Here is a 19,319-nt window from a genome sequence, read left to right as displayed (position 1 = left end):
TCGGTGCATGTGACTAATACAATTTGATTTGGTTTGATTTGAAACGCAGCGTTTCATTGGAAATTAATGTAATTCTGTTGTACCAAAATGCAATGAAGCTGTCGGTGTGTTCGAAGCTTAACATGTATGTGTAAATTTATTTTGCAACGCTCGCGCACGTAACGCGACCGGTGTGGTCAGCATTTTCAGGCAGACTTTCAATTGTAGGTGACTGTAGCTCATTCGGCTCATTATTAGCTCTTTTCACCCGCGATAGGCTCCAACAAGTTTCCCCTTGCCTGTGCTGCAACCAACTATTTGACTAGGCTACATGAATGCCGCCAGCACGGACCGTACCCCCAGGACACATTTATGTGATCTAAATGCATGCGGTTTTCTCACTATCATCACTTGAGTGAAAACACCAATGGAGAGGTAACTTTGCGCACATATGGTTAAGATTGTGTCTTTGATCACGAAAATGGACACTGCTGGATCATTAATCAAATGGAAAACTTTTATTTTTTATCTAATGGTAAGTTTCCTCGAATTACGACAATCCTTCAGGACTTTCAAGAGCTCCATAGACCTACATGTTATTTTGCATTCTATAACATCTTCTGTTTTATTCAACCTGCTTTCATATTATCTCTATTCTTCACCTGAGGTCCTGAAAGGTCTAGTCTTGTATTGCCTAGTTGTAGTCCACTGTAGCTTTGGAGTCGGTTCCAAATTCCAGTCAGTGACCAATAATGTGCCACAATTTTTTAATTGTTTTGTCTTTTTATTCTTCAATGTATGCATAATTCTCATGAGGGAAAAAAAAACATGTACCATTTTGAGTCATTCATTTTCAATGATAGCTGCCCTAAAGGGGCAGTGCAGAAAAAAAATGTGATTTCCTGTACTTTATATATTTCCACATTATTTTTTACCATTTGAATTGAAAACAATTACAGTAAGGTACTTCATTGTTACCCAGAAATGATTTGATATTGAGATACAAACTGCTGCGTTGAACCTTTAAAGTTAGCTGGCTATGAACTCCTGTTCAAACAGAAAAGTTTTCCAATTGAAAGACTGAGAAAGCAGCAGACAGAAACGGTTATAGAGTCCTCTCACTCTGTCTGAAGTAATAGAACAGGTTGGCATTATAGGGACTGTCAAAGGCAGGATCCCGGGGGAGGAGAAGAATGAAACATATTCAAGACTGGTCTCTGGTGCTGTGAAAGAGAAATAAAAAAAGAAGTGGAGCAGCTAAAGTGCAGCGCCTCCAATTCAAAGTATTATGTTACTGCCTTCAGAAAAGGTATGCCACAAAGGCTGTTTTCTCCTCTTTGTGTCAGACTGAGGGACTAAGAGGCTTCTGTTCCGGTTGATGTAGGTTTCAGTTTACCATATATGTTTTGTCCTTCAAAATGTTGCTCAATATCAACATTAATTATATAGTGGTATCCACACTGGAGTAGTTATTCTATTGCTTCTATATAAAATAGTGAACCACACATATTTGGACATTCATTTAATTATATGTTTTGTATGATTTTTTTATAAAGGAAAGTCACACACTGTTTGCAATGAACTTTTTTGTATTGCCACGAATGTTTCCGCTCTAATGCCTTCATTGGGGTGTGCTTTGTCTGTTTTAACAGGTTGTCAACTACATGTTTTTCTATGGAGTGCCATTTTCCAATATGGCCGATGCTAGCCAAGCTGCCAGCAACCAGGAGAAGTGGTCCAATATGACCTTGGTGGAGCGGCACCCTCTGTCCTCCTGGTATCAGAGATCTCATTGGCATGGCAACAACAAGCCAGGCGCTACACATTCTCCACAAAGACGCCTCACACCACTGTCCTTCTACAAACTTGTCTATTCTTTTCAAGTGAAAGAGGACACACAACCAGGTAGAGCAGTGTTTACTCCTTTCCTTCTCTCAGATATTTAAATGCTGATTAGTTAAGCTTGTTCATACATGTTTGTTCTTTAATCCAGAGTCACATGCCTCAGTTACGTAGTCTTCAGGCTGACTCCTACTGACTGATCGGCTTAGAAAGTTATTGGTAGATGTTAATGCTCAGTATTTCTTTTAATGTTTTAAACCTCATGGTTTTAAATGAAATTCCACCAACTCCCTGCCTATTTCAGTTAGAGGATTAAATACCTCCTGGTGTGCTCCACCTCCCTCCTGTTAGAGAATGGTGATGATGAAACATTGCCAATTATGAGTGCGTGGCCCAAGTGGGGAATGAACACACAACACTGGTGTTGCCAGCACCATACTTTAACCCCACTGAGCCATTGGTAATAGTAAGTTATCAGACCCATCAGAGAATTTCATCCTGAGTGTACTGTCTAATTCCATGTATTGACAGGAACGATAGTGGGGAACGTGGAAGCAGGAGAGCACAGCAAAGGATCGACAAACACCTTCTTTGTGTTGGAGGACGACGGGGAAGGCCTGTTCCTGCTCAGCCATCTCTCCGGTGACTTTCTGCTGTCACGCTCCCTGGACTATGAAACCCAGAGACTCTACATCCTGACAGTGGTAGTGAAGCATGGGGACTTAGGGGCCAGCAGAGTCAGGGTCTATTTTAATGTGCTGGATGTCAACGATAACCTTCCAGTGTTCAGACTGGACTCTTACTCCGTCTCTGTACCAGAGGACAGCCCTGTTGGAACCTGCTTCCTCTCTCTCAATGTCTCTGATGCGGATGACGGTGAGTGTGGAACAACATGTTTAACATACCACCTGACACAGACAGGTGCTATATAGACCAAGGTTGTGTTTATTAGGTATCAAACGGACAAGGCATTACCAGTTTCAGTCCTACTTATTTATTTACTAGTCAGCCCCATCACATGATCAAAGCCACATCAAGGCTTGTCTGCTGAAAACAGGCGCTACTGTATACGTTAAATCAATCACAATTATTATTAACGTGGACATTTTATCACGGATCTATGATCATTTCAACAGTAGTTGAGCTTATTTCAAATGACTAATAAAACAACTATCTCTTGAGTGAGAGAGAACAAAAACAACACAAAGTTTTCAAATCCATTATTATATTGTGTCGTGTCTTTGGGGTACCATTAAACGGAAGATATGTTTATCAATTAGCTCTCTGTAATTATTATCACGCGATTAAACTGATGAATCGTTTAATTGTAATTAACTAGGAGATCGGGGCACCAAGGAGAATATTCAGATTACAAAGCTATAATTTTACTAATATAACTTTCCTGTACTATAATATTCTATTCTATTATAGTATAGGCAGATTATCTTCTAGTTTAATTGGTGTATTTTACCTCTAGTCCAGTCTCATACCAAACGTCGTAAATTGTTGTATCTGCACGAACCCAGTCTTTACTAAAATCATCCATACATCAATTGTCTTAAAATCATTTATTTACTACACTAAGTAATTAACAGAAAAACATACAAACAGTCATTATCGTCACAAAGGATTGGTATCGGAATGTGCCCTACTGGCTAAACAGGCAGGTCAGCCTGTTGAACAATGGATCATAAAAGGTCGGCTGAGAAGTTACACAGGGTTCATTAATATTAACAATTGACAATTGAAGGCTCACTCATTCGGGAACAATTGCAATCAATATATATTTACGCTCAGTGTGTCGTTCTGATTCTTGTTGGAGAGTAGTTCTGTTGGGGAGTTTTGTCCGCGTTCTCTCTCTCTCTCTCGGTTAGAATGGATCTTTCAGAGCGACATTCATTAATGTCGTCATCGAATGGTTGGTTCGTTGGTCTTCGCGTTCAATGATATAATTTACTTAGCTGCAGACTAATAATTAATATCAAAGACTTGTTCTTATTCTGTCAGTATCGATAGTCTAAAAGTTAACCACGTGGTATGGTTCACTTTCAGTAGATGAATTGGAAGGTAAAACCTATTAGCCAACGGAGTGTAGGCCTGGTCTGGGGAAATGTAAATCCGGGGGTGTTTTATAGTGCCCATAGAACAGCTTGTCAAATGACGCCTGGTCCTGTATGGGTCCGTGGGGGCGTGCCTATGACTGAGTTAGATTTGGTTACAGAAATACAATTCTATCACATTACATCAGTACATAGCATCTCAATGTCTTACAAAAGCTTTATCCTTATTAATACATTCCATACACCCATATGATGCAAATCTTAAACTGAGTCTATTATATAAACAGTTTTATGGTAATATGGCTATATTGTCTCTTCTGAGTATCACAAAATGGTACCAAGCGGATCAGTTCGTAGCTGGATTCTTCACCAATCTTCCATACCTTCTCCAGAACACAAAATGTCGCTTGGCTCTCCAATTCTATGAGTTGGAAGAATTTCCTGTGTCTCTCTATGGGCCATGTGGCCAGAGACTCTCCTGGAATTTTAGAGTTTTTACGACCCTTTACACACAGGGTGGATTGTGTGCAAAAGGGAGGGGTCATGACAATTGTATACACAAAATGTTGATTTTTAAAAAAGGTACGAAATACAGGTAATACTGAACACAATGTAAAAAGCAACATGTCTGTAAATTCTAAATACCGCTGTTATGATACAGTAGGCCTGCAGGTAGTGCATCAGTATATGGGTGTGTTCTGTCACTGTCTGGGGTCTGGTTCAGGAGGAGCCAGTTTGGTCCACAGGCAGTCCTAGAAGGCAGGCTGCAGGCCTGGGTCCTGGGGCCAGTCCAGGTAGGTCCTAACCAGCCTGGTCAGCCGGTAGTAGGCAGACAGCTGGCAAAATGGGATGTCCTCCAGGAAGACCAGGATGAGAATGTCCCTGTGCTCCACCAGCAGACGGAGGGTAGCCAGTCGCAGCTCCAGGGAACACCAGTTACTGTGCAGGTAGTGACGACTCCCCACACACAGGGTTTGGTGGGTGCCGCAGACAGAGATGCAGGAATGGAGGCCCAGCAGCAGCTGCTCCATCACCAAGCACTTGTTTCTCCCACTGTACAACGCAAAGCCATCGTATCGGTAGCACCCCCTGGGGTTGCCACTCCTCACAGTCTCCGCACAGCCTCCTCCAGCTAGCCATCGATGATGTGGCGGAAGGCCAGCAGGTAGTCCCCGGCCAGCTGATGGAGCAGCACCAACAGCATGAAGAGGAGCAGGCCCAGGATTAAGCAGAGGAACAGGACAAAGCCCACGTCCAGGGAAAAGTTGGTCTCCAAGTACCTGGGGATGCCACTTTAATTTTTACATGTAATCTCCGGTTCCCCATCATTCCATAAAATGACCTGGACATGTCTCTGTCCCCTGACCCAGTTATCCAGCCAGGCTGTGAGATCCCGAGTGGCGCGAGTGGTCTAAAGCACTGCATCTCAGTGTTAGAGGCGTCACTACAGACACCCTGGTTCAATTCCAGGCTGTATCACAACCAGCCGTGATTGAGAGTCCCATAGAGCGGCGCACAATTGGCCCAGCGTCATCCGGTGTTTTGGCCGGTCATTGTAAATAAGAATTTGTTCTTAACTGACTTGCCTAGTTAAATAAAGGTTCAATTTATGACCAAAGAATGCGGACTCCTGCTTGTCGAACATCTCCAAAATCATGGGCATTAATATAGAGTTGGTCCCCCTTTTGTTGCTATAATAGCCTCCACTCTTCTTGGAAGGCTTTCCACTAGATGTTGGAAAATTGCCGCGGGGACTTGCTTCCATTCAGCCACAAGAGCATTAGTGTGGTCGGGCATTGATGTTGGGCGATTAAGCCTGGCTCGCAGTCAGTGTTCCAATTCATACCAAAGGTGTTCGATGGGGTTGAGGTTAGGGCTCTGTGCAGGCCAGTCAAGCACAGAATCATCTAGAATGTCAGAGTATGCTGTAGCGTTAAGATTTCCCTTCACTTGGAACTAAGGGGCCTTGCCCAAACCATGAAAAACAGCCCTAGACCATTATTCCTCCTCCCCCAAACTTTAAAGCTGGCACTATGGATTCGGGCAGGTAGCATTCCCAGAGTTGTTCATCGGACTGCCAGATGGTGAAGTGTGATCCATCAATCCAGAGAACGTGTCTCCACTGCTCCAGAATCCAATGGCGGATGGTGATCTTAGGCTTGTGTGTGGATGCTCAGCCATGGAAACCCATTTCATGAAGCTCCTGATGAACAGTTCTTATGCTGACGTTGCTTCCAGAAGCAGTTTGGAACTCGGTAGTCAGTGTTGCAACCGAGGACAGGCGATTTTGACGCGCTACATGCTTCAGCGGTCACGTTCTGTGAGCTTGTGTGGCCTACCACTTCGCAGCTGAGCCGCTGTTGTTCCTAGACAATTCCACTTCACAATAACAGCGCTTACAGTTGACCGGGGGAGCTTTAGTAGGGCAGAAATTTGATGAACTTGTTGGAAAGGTGGCATCCTATGACGGTGCCAAGTTGAGTCATTGAGCTCTTCAGTAAGGTTGTTCTACTGCCAATGTTTGTCTATAGCGATTGCATGGCTGTGTGCTCAATTTGATACACCTGTTAGCAACGGATGTTCCACATACTTTTGTATATACAGTGCATTGGGAAAGTATTCAGACCCGTTGACTTTTTCCACATTTTGTTACGTTACAGCCTTATTCTAAAATCTATAAAATACATTTTTTCCTCATCAATCTGTTGAAACCCCCTCGGACGGTTACGTCGGCAGACCAGTCGTGATGGATCGGCGGGAATACCCAGTGTGGTATGGATCTCAATTTAGTCCAAGATGGCGTAGCAGTCGGGCGTCTGTTTTGTCTTGTCCCGTCCCGTGTATATATAGTTTTCTTCGTATATATTTCGTATACATTTTTTAAATATTTTTTATCTCAATTTCCATCTATGGACTGAACATACTCTCCTGCAACCTGTCTCACCCAATGTGGTATGGATCTGCTATTTTTTTTATACTTTAGAACCGGAATCCCCATCAGAAGCTAACTAGCTACTAGCTAGTGATCATAGGGTCCAGTGAGTAGCTAGGCGAGCTTGCGACACGGCGATTCAGACAGCTAGCAGGCCAGGGCTAGCAGATGGGCCTCAGGGGGACGTCGCACCGGAAGAGCCTGTTGAAACCCCCTCGGACGGTTACGTTGGCAGACCAGTCGTGATGGATCGGCGAGAATTGACCGGGCTGAGGCTGGCTGATGTCCGCTAGTCAGTTTGCCACTGCTAGCGGTCATCACCGTTATCTCGGACATCAGCCAGCCTCAGCCTGGTCAATTCCCGCCGATCCATCACGACTGGTCTGGGGAGACACTCTAGACCCAAACTGTTATAGACCTATATCCATCCTGCCCTGCCTTTCTAAAATCTTCGAAAGCCAAGTTAACAAACAGATCGCCAACCATTTCGAATCCCACCGTACATTCTCCACTATGCAATCTGGTTTCAGAGCTGGTCATAGGTGCACCTCAGCCACGCTCAAGGTCCTAAAAGATATCATAACCGCCATCGATAAAAGACAGTACTGTGCGGCCGTCTTCATCGACCTGGCCAAGGCTTTCGACTCTGTCAATCACCACATTCGCAATCATTGGCAGACTCAATAGCCTTGGCTTTTCAAATGACTGTCTCGCCTGGTTCACCAACTACTCTCAGATAGAGTTCAGTGTGTCATATCGGAGTGCCTGTTGTCCGGACCTCTGGCAGTCTCTATGTGGGTGCCACAGGGTTCAATTCTCGGGTCGACTCTCTTCTTTGTATATATCAATGATGTCGCTCTTGCTGCTGGTGATTCTCTGATCCACCTCTACGCAGACGACACCATTCTGTATACATCCTGCCCTTCTTTGGACACTGTGCTAACAAACCTCCAAACGAGCTTCAATGCCACTCCTCCCGTGGGCTCCGACTGCTTTTAAATGCTAGTAAAACTAAATGCATGCTCTTCAACCGATTGCTGCCCGCACCCTCCCGCCCAACTAGCATCACTACTCTGGACAGTTCTAACCTAGAGTATCTGGACAACTACAAATACCTAGGTGTCTGGTTAGACTGTAAACTCTCCTTCCAGACTCACATTAAGCATCTCCAATCCAAAATTACATTTAGAATCGGCTTCCTATTTCGCAACAAAGCCTCCTTCAGTCATGCTGCCAAACATACCCTCGTAAAACTGACTATCCTACCGATCCTTGACTTCGGCGATGTCATTTACAAAATAGCCTCCAACACTCTACTCAGCAAATTGGATGCAGTCTATCACAGTCCCATCCGTTTTGTCACCAAAGCCCCATATACTACCCACCACTGCGACCTGTATGCTCTCGTTGGTTGGCCCTCACTACATATTCGTCTCCAAACCCACTGGCTCCAGGTCATCTATAAGTCTTTGCTAGGTAAAGCCCCTCCTTATCTCAGCTCACTGGTCACCATCGCAACACCCACCTGTAGCACGTGCTCCAGCAGGTATATTTCACTAGTCATCCCCAAATCCAACACTTCCTTTGGCCGCCTTTCCTTACAGTTCTCTGCTGCCAATGACTGGAACAAATTGCAAAAATCACTGAAGCTGGAGTCTTATCTCCCTCTATAACTTTAAGCATCAGCTGTCAGAGCAGCTTACCAATCACTGTACCTGTACACAGTCCATCTGTAAAGAGCACACCCAACTACCTCATCCCCATATTATTACTTACCCTCTTGCTCTTTTGCACTCCAGTATCTCTACTTGCACATCATCATCTGCACATCTATCACTCCAGTGTTAATGCTAAATTGTAATTATTTCGCCTCTATGGCCTATTTATTACCTACCTCCCTACTCTTTTTCATTTGCACACACTGTACATAGATTTGTCATTTTTTTTCTATTGTGTTATTGGCTGTACGTTTGTTTGTGTTTGTGTAACTCTGTGTTGTTGTTTTAGTCACACTGCTTTGCTTTATTTTGACCAGGTCGCAGTTGTAAATGAGAACTTGTTCTCAACTGGCCTACCTGGTTAAATAAAAGGTTAAATAAAAAATGCCCCATAAAGACAAAGCAAAAACAGTTTTTTAGACATTTTTGCCAATGTATTAAAAATACAAAACATATCACATTTACTTATGTATTCAGACCCTTTACTCAGTACTTTATTGAAGCACCTTTGGCATCGATTACAGCCTCGAGTCTTCTTGGGTATGACGCTGCAAGCTTGGTACATCTGTATTTGGAGAGTTTCTCCCATTCCTCTCAAGGTTGGATGGGGAGTGTCGCTGCACAGTTATTTTCAGGTCTCTCCAGAGATGTTCAATCGCGTTCAAGTCCGGGCTCTGGCTGGGACACTCAAGGACATTCAGAGAGTTGTCCAGAAGCCACTCCAGCATTGTCTTGGCTGTGTGCTTGGGGTTGTTGTCCTGTTGCAAGGTGAACCTTCACCCCAGTATGTGGTCCTGAGCGCTCTGGAGCAGGTTTTCATCAAGGATCTCTCTGTACTTTGCTCCGTTCATCTTTCCCTCGACCCTGACTAGTCTCCCATCCCTGCCGCTGAAAAACATCCCCACAGCATGATGCAGCCACGTTTCCTCCAGACGTGACACTTGGTATTCAGGCCAAAGAGGTCAATCTTGGTTTCATCAGACCAGAGAATCTTGTTTCTCATGGTCTGAGAGTCCTTTAGGTGCCTTTTACTGAGGAGTGGCTTCCGTCTGGCCACTCTACCATAAAGGCCTGATTGGTGGAGTGCTGCAGAGATGGTTGTCCTTCTGGAAGGTTCTCCCATCTCCACAGAGGAACTCTGGAGCACTATCAGAGTGACCATCGGATGCTTGGTCACCTCCCTCGCTAAGGCCTTTCTCCCCCGATTGCTCCGTTTGGCCAGGCGGCCAGTTCTAGGAAGACTCTTGGTAGTTACAAACTTCTTCCATTTAAGAATGATGGAGGCCACTGTGTTCTTGGGGACCTTCAATGCTGCATAAATGTTTTGGTACCCTTCACCAGATCTGTGCCTCAACACAATCCTGTCTCGGAGCTCTACGAACAATTCCTTCGACCTCATGGCTTGGTTTTTGCTCTGACATGCACTGTCAACCGTGGGACATTACATAGACGGGTGTGTGCCTATCCAAATTATGTCCAATCAATTGAATTTACCACAGGTGGACTTCAATCAAGTTGTAGAAACATCTCAAGGATGATCAATGGAAACAGGATGCACCTGAGCTCAATTTCAAGTCTCATAGCAAAGGGTCTGAATACTTATGTAATAAAGATATATCTGTTTTGTATTTTTTATAAATTAGCTAAACAAATTAAACCTGTTTTCACTTTGTCATTATGGGTTATTGTGTGTAGACTGATATAGATGTATTTTATTTAATCCATTTGAGAACAAGACGTAACAAAAGTTGGAAAAAGTCAAGGGGTCTGAATACTTTCTGAATGCACTGTATAGTGTACCTCAGGCTGGTCAGGGGCTCTGGTAAAATGGTAATTATACAATGAAAGTCTAGGAATCATGTATCTGTACTATTTGTTAACAGATAGTTACCAATTGTCGAAGGACCAGAAAGTAAGTACCCATTGATACCTAATACTTTCCTAGTAAATACCAGCTAAGTAATTATTGTTCTGTTATTCATGTTTTAACAAACAGATCAATCAATATATACATACCTCAGCTACACAAGACTGTTCAGGTCAGTCATATCCACAAACTCTGCTGAGAACCATGACTGGAAGTCAAAATACTCCGGCGAGGAGAATTTCTTGGTGACGAAGTCAGACCCACACAGGAAACGCACTGTTATGACTGTGAGGCTGATGACCGACTGGAAGAATGGCCTCCAGCAGTCCTGAAAGATCACGGTTTGGGCATGAAGCCTAAGGGATCAGAATCCCGAATTATCCCTTTAAATGGGAAGTTTACAATAGTGGGGATATCATTCACATCTAATGCCATCTGTTCCAGATTAATCAAGCAGTAGAACTGCTCTGAGGAGATGTTTGTGATTTGATTGCCAGGCATAGGAAGTCTCTTCAGCCACGTGACATGACTCTTTTGAAAGTCAGAAAGCAAATGGAAATGTAAACATCAGAATGAACAGAAACTGTGATGTCTGTGAGATCCTACAAATGAGTCAAGCTAGGATTAACTCTGGCATTAACACCAGGAGAAACTTGCCAGTGACGGAGCACCTTGACCCCCTGACAGTTTCTCAATGCAGACGTTGAGTAGTTTATGTTTTATGGTGACTTACATCAAGTTGTGTGATCAATAGTTCGAATATAATTTCACAGACTCAAAATAAATGCTTTTCTTGTCGAAAGAAATGATCCAATCTGCTGATACCAGATTGTAGCAGCTGTGTCTGTGGCTCATCAATACCAGCCAAATAGAGAAGTGATATGTTATCAAAGCATTTAAATGCATCATTATCCAAACAACATGAATTAGGGAAGTAAAGAAACACCTCGAAGACAAGAAAAGTTCCATTTGTGTCAGAGCAGTTTTGGTGTTTCAAAATGGCTATACCCCCTGATTCAAAGTCCAGGGTCATCAGTGACTGTGACATATTTACTATCCTACAAAGCAAATCCTGTGTACAGCTGTCAACTTTGTGTTTCTTTAAAAGAGGGATCCCTCCCAATGCGCCGAGTGCCATGACTGAAAGCCTGTAGTTCATAATGGACAGTTCCTCCAGATTAGTCTGGTCATTGAAGGTGTTCGATAGAAGTGATGAATTGTAACACACATAGCAGGACAGAGAGTGTTTCCTCACAATGGACAGCCACTTGAAGGTGCCAGGGACAGCCCTTTGGGTCAAGTTGCTATAGGGCGTACAATTGAGAGAGAGCGGCAGACTGCAGCACAGATCCTGATTGCTGTTCCTGACGACTGTGTGATCACGCTCTCCGTAGCCAATGTGAGTAAGACCTTTAAACAGGTGAACATTCACAAGGCCGCAGGGTCAGACGGATTACCAGGACGTGTACTCCAAGCATGCGCAGACCAACTGGCAAGTGTCTTCACTGACATTTTCAACCTGTCCCTGACTTAGTCTGTAAAACCAAAATGTTTCAAGCATATCACCATAGTCCCTGTGCCCAAGAACCCTAAGGTAACCAGCCTAAATGACTACCGACCTGACGCACTCACATCTGTAGCCATGAAGTGCTTTGAAAGGCTGGTCATGGCTCACATCAATACCATTATCCCAGAAACCCTAGACCCACTCCAATTTGCATACCACCCTAACAGATCCACAGATGATGCAATCTCTATTGCACTCCACACTGCCCTTTCCCACCTGGACAAAAGGAACACCTATGTGAGAATGCTATTCATTGACTACAGCTCAGCATTCAACACCATAGTGCCCTCAAAACTCATCACTACTTTTTAAATTTTTTTATTTAACAAGGCAAGTCAGTTAAGAACAATTTCTTATTTGCAATGACTGCCTACACTGGCCAAACCCTAATATCGCTGGGCCAATTGTGCGCCGCCCTATGGGACTCCCAATTACGGGCGGTTGTGATACAGCATGGAATTGAACCAGGGTCTGTAGTGACGCCTCTAGCACTGAGACGCAGTGCCTTAGACCGCTGCGCCACTCGGGAGGACCCTGGGACTAAGCACCTACAGTTGAAGTGGGAAGTTTACATACACTTATGTTGGAGTCATTAAAACTTGTTTTTCAACCACTCTGCAAATTTCTTGTTAACAAACTATAGTTTTGGCAAGTCGGTTAGGACATCTACTTTGTGCATTACACAAGTAATTTTTTCAACAATTGTTTGCAGACAGATTATTTCACTTATAATTAACTGTATCACAATTCCAGTGGGTCAGAAGTTTACATACACTAAGTTGACTGTGCCTTTAAACAGCTTGGAAAATTACAGAAAATGATGTCATGGCTTTAGAAGCTTCTGTTAGGCTAATTGACATAATTTGAGTCAATTGGAGGTGTACCTGTGGATGTATTTCAAGGCCTACCTTCAAACTCAGTGCCTCTTTGCTTGACATCATGGGAAAATCAAAAGAAATCAGCCAAAAAAATTGTAGACCTCCACAAGTCTGGTTCATCCTTTGGAGCAATTTCCAAACGCCTGAAGGTACCACGTTCATCTGTGCAAACAATAGTACGTACGTAGAAACACCCTGGGACCACGCAGCCATCATACCGCTCAGGAAGAAGACGCGTTCTGTCTCCTAGAGATAATCGTACTTTGGTGCGAAAAGTGCAAATCAATCCCAGAACAACAGCAAAGGACCTTGTGAAGATGCTAGCGGAAACAGGTACAAAAGTATCTATATCCACAGTAAAACTAGTCCTATATCGACATAACCTGAAAGGCGGCTCAGCAAGGAAGAAGCCACTGCTCCAAAACCGCCATAAAAAAACAGACTACGGTTTGCAACTGCACATGGGGACAAAGATCGTACTTTTTGGAGAAATGTCCTCTGGTCTGATGAAACAAAAATATAACTGTTTGGCCATAATGACCATCATTATGTTTGGAGGACAAAGGGGGAGGCTTGCAAGCCGGAGACTACCATACCAACCGTGAAGCACGGGGGTGGCAGCATCATGTTGTGGCGGTGCTTTGCTGCAGAAGGGACTGGTGCACTTCACAAAATAGATGGCATCATGAGGAAGGAAAATTAGGTGGATATATTGAAGCAACATCTCAAGACATCAGTCAGGAAGTTAAAGCTTGGTCGCAAATGGGTCTTCCAAATGGACAATGACCCCAAGCATACTTCCAAAGTTGTGGCAAAATGGCTTAAGGACAACAAAGTCAAGGTATTGGAGTGGCCATCACAAAGCCCTGACCTCAATCCTATAGAACATTTGTGGGCAGAACTGAAAAAGCGTGTGCGAGCAAGGAGGCCTACAAACCTGACTCAGGTACACCAGCTCTGTCAGGCGGGATTGGGCCAAAATTCACCCAACTTATTGTGGGAAGCTTGTGGAAGGCTACCCAAAACATTTGACCCAAGTTAAACAATTTAAAGGCAATGCTACCAAATACTAATTGAGTGTATGTAAACTTCTGACCCACTGGGAATGTGATGAAAGAAATAAAAGCTGAAATAAATCAAAATAAAGTGGTCCTCCTAACTGACCTAAAACAGGGATTTCTTATTAGGATTAAATGTCAGGAATTGTGAAAAAATGAGTTTAAGGTGTATGTAAACTTCCGACTTCAACTGTACCTCTGCAACTGGATCCTGGGCTTCCTGACGGGCAGCCCCCAGGTGGTAAGGGTAGGTAACAACACATCTGCCACGCTGATCCTCAACTCAGGGGCCCCTAAGGGGTGCGTGCTCGGTCCCCTCCTGTACTCCCTGTTCACCCATGACTGCATGGCCAAGCACGACTCCAACACAATCATTAAATTTGCCGACGACACAACAGTGGTAAGCCTGATCACTGACAATGATGAGACAGCCTGTAGGGAGGAGGTCAGAGACCTGGCAGTGTGGTGCCAGGACAACAACCTCTCCCTCAACGTGAACAAGACAAAGGAGATGATTGTGGACTACAGGAAAATGAGGACCGAGCACACCCCCATTCTCATCAACGGGGCTGTAGTGGAGCAGGTTGAGAACTTCAAGTTCCTTGGTGTCCACATCACCAACAAACTAACATGGTCCAAGCACACCAAGACTGCCGTGAAGAGGGAACGACAATGCCTATTCCCCCTCAGGAGACTGAAAAGATTTGGCATGGGTCTTCAGATCCTCTAAACGTTCTACGGTGCACCATCGAGAGCATCCTGACTGGTTGCATCACTGCCTGGTATGGTACCTGCTCGGCCTCCGACCGCAATACGCTACAGAGGGTAGTGCGTAATGTTCAGTACATCACCGAGGCCAAGCTTCCTGCCATCCAGGACATCTATACCAGGCGATGTCAGAGGAAGGCCCTAAAAATTTCCAAGGACTCCAGCCACCCTAGTCATAGACTGTTCTCCTTGCTCTTGCATGGAAAGCGGTACCGGAGCGCCAAGTCTAGGTCAAAAAGCTTCTTAACTGCTTCTACCCCCAAGCCATAAGACTCCTCAACAGTTAATCAAATGGCTACCCAGGCTATTTGCATTGTCCCCACCCCTCCATTTTTACTCTGCTGCCACTCTCTGTTTATTATCCATGCATAGTCACTTTACCTCTACCTACATGTACATATTACCTCAATTACCTCAACTAACTGGTGCCTCCACACATTGCCTCTGTACTGGTACCCCCTGTTTATAGCCTCGCTAATGTTATTTTATTGTTGCTCCTTAATTATTTGTTATATTTCAACAACAAAAAATCTTAACTGCATTGTTGGTTAATTAAGGGCTTGTATGTAAGTAATAACTGTTGTATTCGCATCATGTGACAAATAAAATTTGATTTCATTTTAGATCCATTCTTAATCTCGAGACAGAGTTTGAGGGAACAATAGAGAAGTTGAGTTTGAGGGATGCGCTTCCAGTACCAGATGGACTGATCCTAGAGGATGCATTTTTATTCAACCAACCCCAGGATTCAAAGATCCAAACAAACCACGAATAGTCCCAGTTGAACAAAGACCAGCCTCATTTTTATTGTGAAGAAGAGACACTGATCCGTTAGAAGGTAATGGTGATGCTGGTCCTGGAGTTTGTCCAAGGGAATCACTTTCAGTCTTGTCCAGTCGAGTTCTGTTTTATCCAGTGAACGTCAATTGATCCAGTGAGATAAATGATTGAGAAGCAGAATGATGCACTATCCAAGATGTTGGTGGGATTACTTGTCCAGTGGATTGAATACCTGGAGTAGTTCCACTGCTTTCTCTGTGAACTGTGTTGTCTGTATGCAGCTTCTTTTAGTATGCTTACATATTTTACTATGTGTAATCCCTTCCATATAAGTGTTGTTTTAACAAGACACTTTAGGTTACAACTAAGATCATTTTATTTGAACAATTCTTCACTTCCTCTTAGCCTCTATGTGAGAGTAAGTGGTTTGCAGTGTCTATATGCAATACAAAGATGCCAGACAACATAGTCTAAAGGCAGATCACACACTACATACAGTGCATTTGGAAAGTATTCAGACCCCTTGACTTTTTCCACATTTTGTTACATTACAGTCTTATTCTAAAATGGATTAAATACAAATAAATCGTCAATCTACACACAGTAATGACAAAGCAAAAACAAGTTTTTAGAAATGTTTGTGAATGTATTAAAAATAAAAAACAAATACCTTATTTACGTAAGTATTCAGACACTTTGCTGAGACTCATTTGAGCTCAGGTCCATCCTGTTTCCATTGATCATCCTTGATTGGAATCCACCTGTGGAAAATTCAATTGATTGGACATATTTTGGAAAGGCACACACCTGTCTATATAAGGTCCCTTCGATGCTACATTTCTGTAGCATTGAAGGTCCCCAAGAACACAGTGGCCTCCATCATTCTAAATGGAAGAGGTTTGGAACCCACCAAGACTCCTCCTAAAACTGACAGCCCGCTTGGAGTTTGCCAAAAGGCACCTAAAGGATTCTCCAACCATGAGAAACAAGATTCTCTCGTCTGATGAAACCAAGATTAAACTCTTTGGCCTGAATGCCAATCGTCACGTCTGGAGGAAACCTGGCACCATACCTACGGTGAAGCATGGTGGTTGCAGCATCATGCTGTGGGGATGTTTTTCAGCAGCAGGGACTGGGAGACTAGTCAGGATCGAGTGAACGATGAACTTCCTGTTGGAAGGTTCACCTTCCAACAGGACAACGACCCTGGGCACACAGCAAAGACAACGCAGGAGTGGCTTCGGTACAAATCTCATTGTCCACAGCCAGAGCCCAGACTTGAACCTGATCAAACATCTCTGGAGAGACCTGAAAATAGCTGTGCAGCGACGCTCCTCATCCAACCTGACAGAGCTTGAGAAGATCTGCAGAGAAGAATGGGAGAAACTCCCCAAATATAGGTGTGTAAAGCTTGTAGCGTCATACCCTAGAAGCCTTGAGGCTGTAATCGCTACCAAAGGTGCTTCAACAAAGTACTGAATGAAGGCTCTGAATACTTATGTAAATGTTTTATTTTTATTCATTTGCAAAAATGTCTAAAAACCTGTTTTTGCTTTGTCATTATGGATTATTGTGTGTAGATTGATGAAGAAAAATATATATTGTAACAGCTGTCGTTGGGAATAGAGGACCAAAACGCAGCAGGAATGTGGATGCTCATCTTGTTATTTATTTTAAATAAAGAGAACACCAAAATAACAAAACGAAGAACGCACAAACAACAAAAGTCTTGTCAGGCTCACACAGGCAAAACAAGAAACAATCTCCCACCACAAACCAAACCAAACAATTACCCATATATAGGACAATCAGAGGCAACGAGAAAGCACCTGCCTCCAATTAAAAGTCCACCCCCCCCCCCCCATCAACCTAAACATAGAAATACAAAACATAGAACATAGACCAAAACCCAGAAATAATAAATCAAACACCCTACTACATACACCACCATTTTATTGGTAGACTACATGATATTATAGATGATGTATCTTTCAGATATCCTATCCTAAGTATTGAATAATCCTCCTTGATGTTGTCTGTCAGGTATGAACGGAGAGGTGGACATAGAAGTGACAGCCGAAGATGGCGACACTACATTCTTGGTCAATCCAGACGGTGCTCTCTGCCTAAACATAGAGTTAGACAGAGAGAGCAGCTCAGACTACCGTCTGACAGTCCAGGCCACCGATCGTGCTCTGTCCATTTCTAGACGCCTCACTGCCACAGCACGTGTTGTCATCAATGTAGATGATATAAACGACAACATGCCGTCTTTCACGTCAGCCGGTAGTGTCACCATCCCAGAAGACACTGCTCTCCAGGCTGTTGTCATGGTGATACAGGCAGTGGATGTGGACTCAGGATCCAACGGGGACGTCGTCTACACCCTGGAGGACACGTCAGTCAGTGTGTTCAGTATCAACCGTACTAATGGTCGTCTGTACTTGCAACAGCCTCTGGACCGAGAGCAGGTAAATTGACTGTACTTTTAAACTTTTTACTCTTTCTAGCACTGATTTTGCTGATAGTGGCATGGTTTTACTTTCATTGATCATTATTATGTGGTAATGTTACCTACTTAAGTAGGTTTCTTTCAATTTAGAATCTTTTTACTGGGATTGGGGATGTGATGCATCTGAGACAAATAGAGGACATACTAGTGGCAAACCCCCACTGCTAGAGGCCATGCATAGTACAGGATTGGCAACACTACTACTAGACTAGACCCCAGTACCTTACTTCTTTTAGTTGAATATCTGCTAATAAACTTAACTAAATGTATATTTTCATTTTGAAGGTTCCTCACCCTGAAAATCGTTTATGGGTCAGGAGAAACAGTAATCCATGGTTTGGTTTTCTTTAAAAAGCCATTACAAACTTCAGCTAACTTTAATCATCACTAGCACTGAAACCTACTAAAATCAATGCAATTACTTGGTTTGACGTTACATAAAAGGTGACCTTGTCACCTGTGTGCCCCATGCCCCTATCACTCCCACAGATGTTTTGCTAGTTAAAGTTAGCTGAAATTTAAACTGGCTGTTTAAAGTAAACCAAGCCATAAACTGATCTCAGGGTGAGGAACCATCTAACATTAAATAGTCAAATAGTAAACTTCCCCTTTAACTTAATGGTCTGCTAAATGACTGAAATGTAAATGTCATGTAAATTCAGTTGGATACGCTGACTGTCACTGTGACAGCCACAGACAGAGGCTCTCCTCCGCTGGCCTCCTCTATGAACCTAGCAGTGCATGTAGAGGACGCCAACGATCACAACCCAGAGTTCACACACAACTACTACAGCCTGGCACTCAGAGAGGATACCCCCAGAGGAACCAGCCTGTTGCAGCTCCGTGCTCTGGATGGGGACATTGGCTTTAATGGACAGGTGTGGTACTATAAGCTGTCCCAGGGTCACAAGAAAGACAATGGGTCTAATGGACAGGTGCAGTAATGAGCTGTCCCAGGGTCAGACAAGAGATATTGGGATTACATTTAATGTACACTATATATACAAAAGTATGTGGACACCCCTTCAAATTTGTGGATTTGGCTATTTCAGCCACAGCCCTGCAATCTCCATAGACAAACATTTGCAGTAGAGTGGCCTCACTGAGGCCTCCTGAGTGGCGCAGCGGTCTAAGGCACTGCATTGCAGTGTTGCGGCATCACTACAGCTTGGGGTTCGATCCCAGGCTGTCTCATTACCGACCGTGACCGGGAGTCCCATAGGGGTCTGGCCGGAGGTGCTTTACTTGGCTCATCGCGCATGAGCTACTCCTTGTGGGGGGCCTGCAGGCTGACTTTGGTCATCAGTTGAACAGTGTTTCCTTCGAAACATTGGCGCTTCTAAATTAAGCAAGCGGGT

The 19,319-nt window shown here is 43.8% G+C and overlaps 1 protein-coding gene across 1 annotated transcript; it reads left to right on the top strand.

Annotated features, from left to right (window-relative positions):
* Window positions 1-89: 89 nt before the first annotated feature.
* Window positions 90-18,986, top strand: LOC123724140 (protocadherin Fat 4). Its single transcript, XM_045687084.1, has 5 exons — window positions 90-514; window positions 1,632-1,884; window positions 2,353-2,697; window positions 17,493-17,920; window positions 18,624-18,986. Exons 1-5 carry the CDS (start codon window positions 431-433, stop codon window positions 18,903-18,905), a joined length of 1,392 nt encoding a protein of 463 aa, XP_045543040.1. The 5' UTR covers window positions 90-430; the 3' UTR covers window positions 18,906-18,986.
* The last annotated feature ends 333 nt before the right edge of the window (window positions 18,987-19,319 follow it).

This window comes from Salmo salar, chromosome ssa09 (genome assembly GCF_905237065.1).
Source record: "Salmo salar chromosome ssa09, Ssal_v3.1, whole genome shotgun sequence".
Classification (NCBI taxonomy): domain Eukaryota; kingdom Metazoa; phylum Chordata; class Actinopteri; order Salmoniformes; family Salmonidae; genus Salmo; species Salmo salar.
Note: the sequence above shows the minus strand (reverse complement) of the source record. Positions and strands in the feature narration are given on the sequence as shown.